At 48.1% G+C, this 2175-nt stretch overlaps 1 protein-coding gene across 1 annotated transcript in view; it reads left to right on the forward strand.

Annotated features, from left to right (window-relative positions):
- Window positions 1-1474, forward strand: part of fbxl20 (F-box and leucine-rich repeat protein 20) — a 31050-nt gene extending 29576 nt beyond the window's left edge. The window contains exon 18 of the mRNA XM_070551896.1: window positions 1230-1474. Coding sequence (XP_070407997.1) covers window positions 1230-1337 — 108 coding nt within the window. The 3' untranslated portion in view covers window positions 1338-1474. The remainder of the gene's footprint in view (window positions 1-1229) is intronic.
- Window positions 1475-2175: the final 701 nt, after the last annotated feature.

A 2175-nucleotide genomic window follows, 5' to 3' on the forward strand; every position in this document is an offset into this window, starting at 1 on the left:
AGGCTAGGTCTCCCCTGCATCCTGGAGGAAGTAGCCCACTTGCGTCATCACGCGTTTCTCCTCCCCCTGAATCTGCTCTGTTCTCGATTCTGAAAACAGTTTTTTCTGACAAATAATTTCTGCATTGGTGACAAACACTGCTGTACAAACCATGTGTCCTGGCTACAGAGATGCACGTGATGGCCAGCTCAGGACGTGTGTCAGACGACTGGTTTTGTAACAGACTCGGTGGTCCAGTGGTTAGAGTAACTGGCTGGCATGGTGTTCACGTCCCGGTTGCAGCAGTAAAATTTTTTCTCCTTTAGCTACACACGCCAGTCAGATTTCCAACCCTTTATTGGTAAACTAAAACAAAAGGAGTTATCTGGGTTTTTGTGTGTGTGTGTGTTTATTTAGCCAGTGTGAGTCCGTGTGAGGTGAGCAGAGCTGATCAACTAAAGCCCTTTTTAGAAGATGCACCATGCCGGCAAATCAGAGCAGTCCTGCCGGCACGGTGTCTAATGAGTGGGCCGTGGAGGCGTGGTGGTGTTGAGCGTGGCTTTGATTGCAAGATAACTGGAAGTCTGCAGCAGCGCAGAGACCACCCCCATACCCCCTTCATGCTGGCATCGTGTAATCTTTTATAAAAAGGGCATGTTATTAAATCATTTTCTTGAGCCAGTATGTGCTAAAATGACCCCGTACAGGGTTAGTGAAAGGCCACCCTGCCCCCATCACTGGGGTTAAATTTCAGCTGTAAAATATCAAATCTCAATATCAAAGATGGCAGAAATACCAAGAGGCTCTGCTGGACTAGCTGTTTCCGCACCCGTCCTGTAGGAACCGATCTACTACAGATCACAATTTTCAAATAAAAACGTTTACACACAAACATGACACTCCGTGTCTGACAAATCCCCCTTGGTTCACAGCTCTTGTGTCTGAAGGTGCATGAATGGGGAAAAAAGTGCTTGATGCAGCAACATTTATCCGTGACAGAAGTCAGTGAAATGGTCATTTAGAACATTTTTGTTGGGTTGGGGTTGATTCGTCGTCATGAAGTGGGCGGGGCCATATGACAGGTGAAACTAATAGTAGTGAGTCAAGTCAGAAATCGGGCTGAATTCATCCTTTCTAGCCGGCCCGTGGGACTCGGGAACCAGAGTGTGATGCTTTCTCCTGCACCAGGTCTCTGGCTTTTAGATTTGAGCTGTAAGTGGGTGTCTAAACACGTTTTTATCTGCCCACAGACTCACCTGCCCAACATCAAAGTGCATGCATACTTTGCCCCCGTCACTCCGCCTCCCTCGGTTGGGGGCAGCCGCCAGAGGTTTTGCCGCTGCTGTGTCCTGCTATGATGTAAAGACCCTTCAAGCCAGCGTACTCATCAGCCTTGCTCCCTGCAGCTGGTCTCTCAACCCCGCCCACACACACGCCCCGCATCCGGTCTACATCCTGTTCCCTGCCTTTGTTCCTTTGGAGCTGCAGATCAGAAGAGAAACACACAAGTTTTCCTAGAGGGCAGCTCTGAGCCGTGGCCGATGGCCGGAACGCATTCCTGACCCGTCTCCAGCAGAAACACCAGTATTACAAATGAGGTACTGCAAGAACCCGAGGAGGGGGAACGCTGTTCATCAAATGGAAGTATGAATCGGGCTTAGCTCGTCTAAGAGCATCCTGTTTGTTTGTTTGTTTGTTTGTTTTTTGGTGTTGAAGATCACTGAACAGCTACCTCTGGACAGGAAGTTCACCTGATTCAAACCAGTGTTGGCTTGACTTTGCAGGCTGACCGTTTCTTTTCAGAAGACCCCCGACAAACACAAAGCAGCAGGAAGCTTTATGTGTTTGTTTGTTTGTTTCATTTAAAAGTACTTGCAGCTATTTGCACTCACAGGAAAACAACCAGACACTTTACCAAAACAACCATCTCGTAACAGAAGACTACCGCCGCACGTCTGGGCTTGCAGACAGTTTGTTCTCACCTCTCTGTTACAGTCAGAAGCTTCAAGATGCCGAAGAGAGAGGAGGGAAAAAAGTTTCATATTTTTCTAAAAGCAGATGCTGATCAGGACTCAGAAGGGGGGGTGCTCAAGAAGATGCCAAATGTTGCACGTGACTCCTAGTTTTTTAAAGCGATCCGTTGTAAATAGAACTGTGGAAGCCGAAGCCAGCTGCAGAGCATCGTCGTCGTTACAG

The sequence above is a fragment of the Nothobranchius furzeri genome, chromosome 5 (assembly GCF_043380555.1).
Source record: "Nothobranchius furzeri strain GRZ-AD chromosome 5, NfurGRZ-RIMD1, whole genome shotgun sequence".
Taxonomy (NCBI): Eukaryota; Metazoa; Chordata; class Actinopteri; order Cyprinodontiformes; family Nothobranchiidae; genus Nothobranchius; species Nothobranchius furzeri.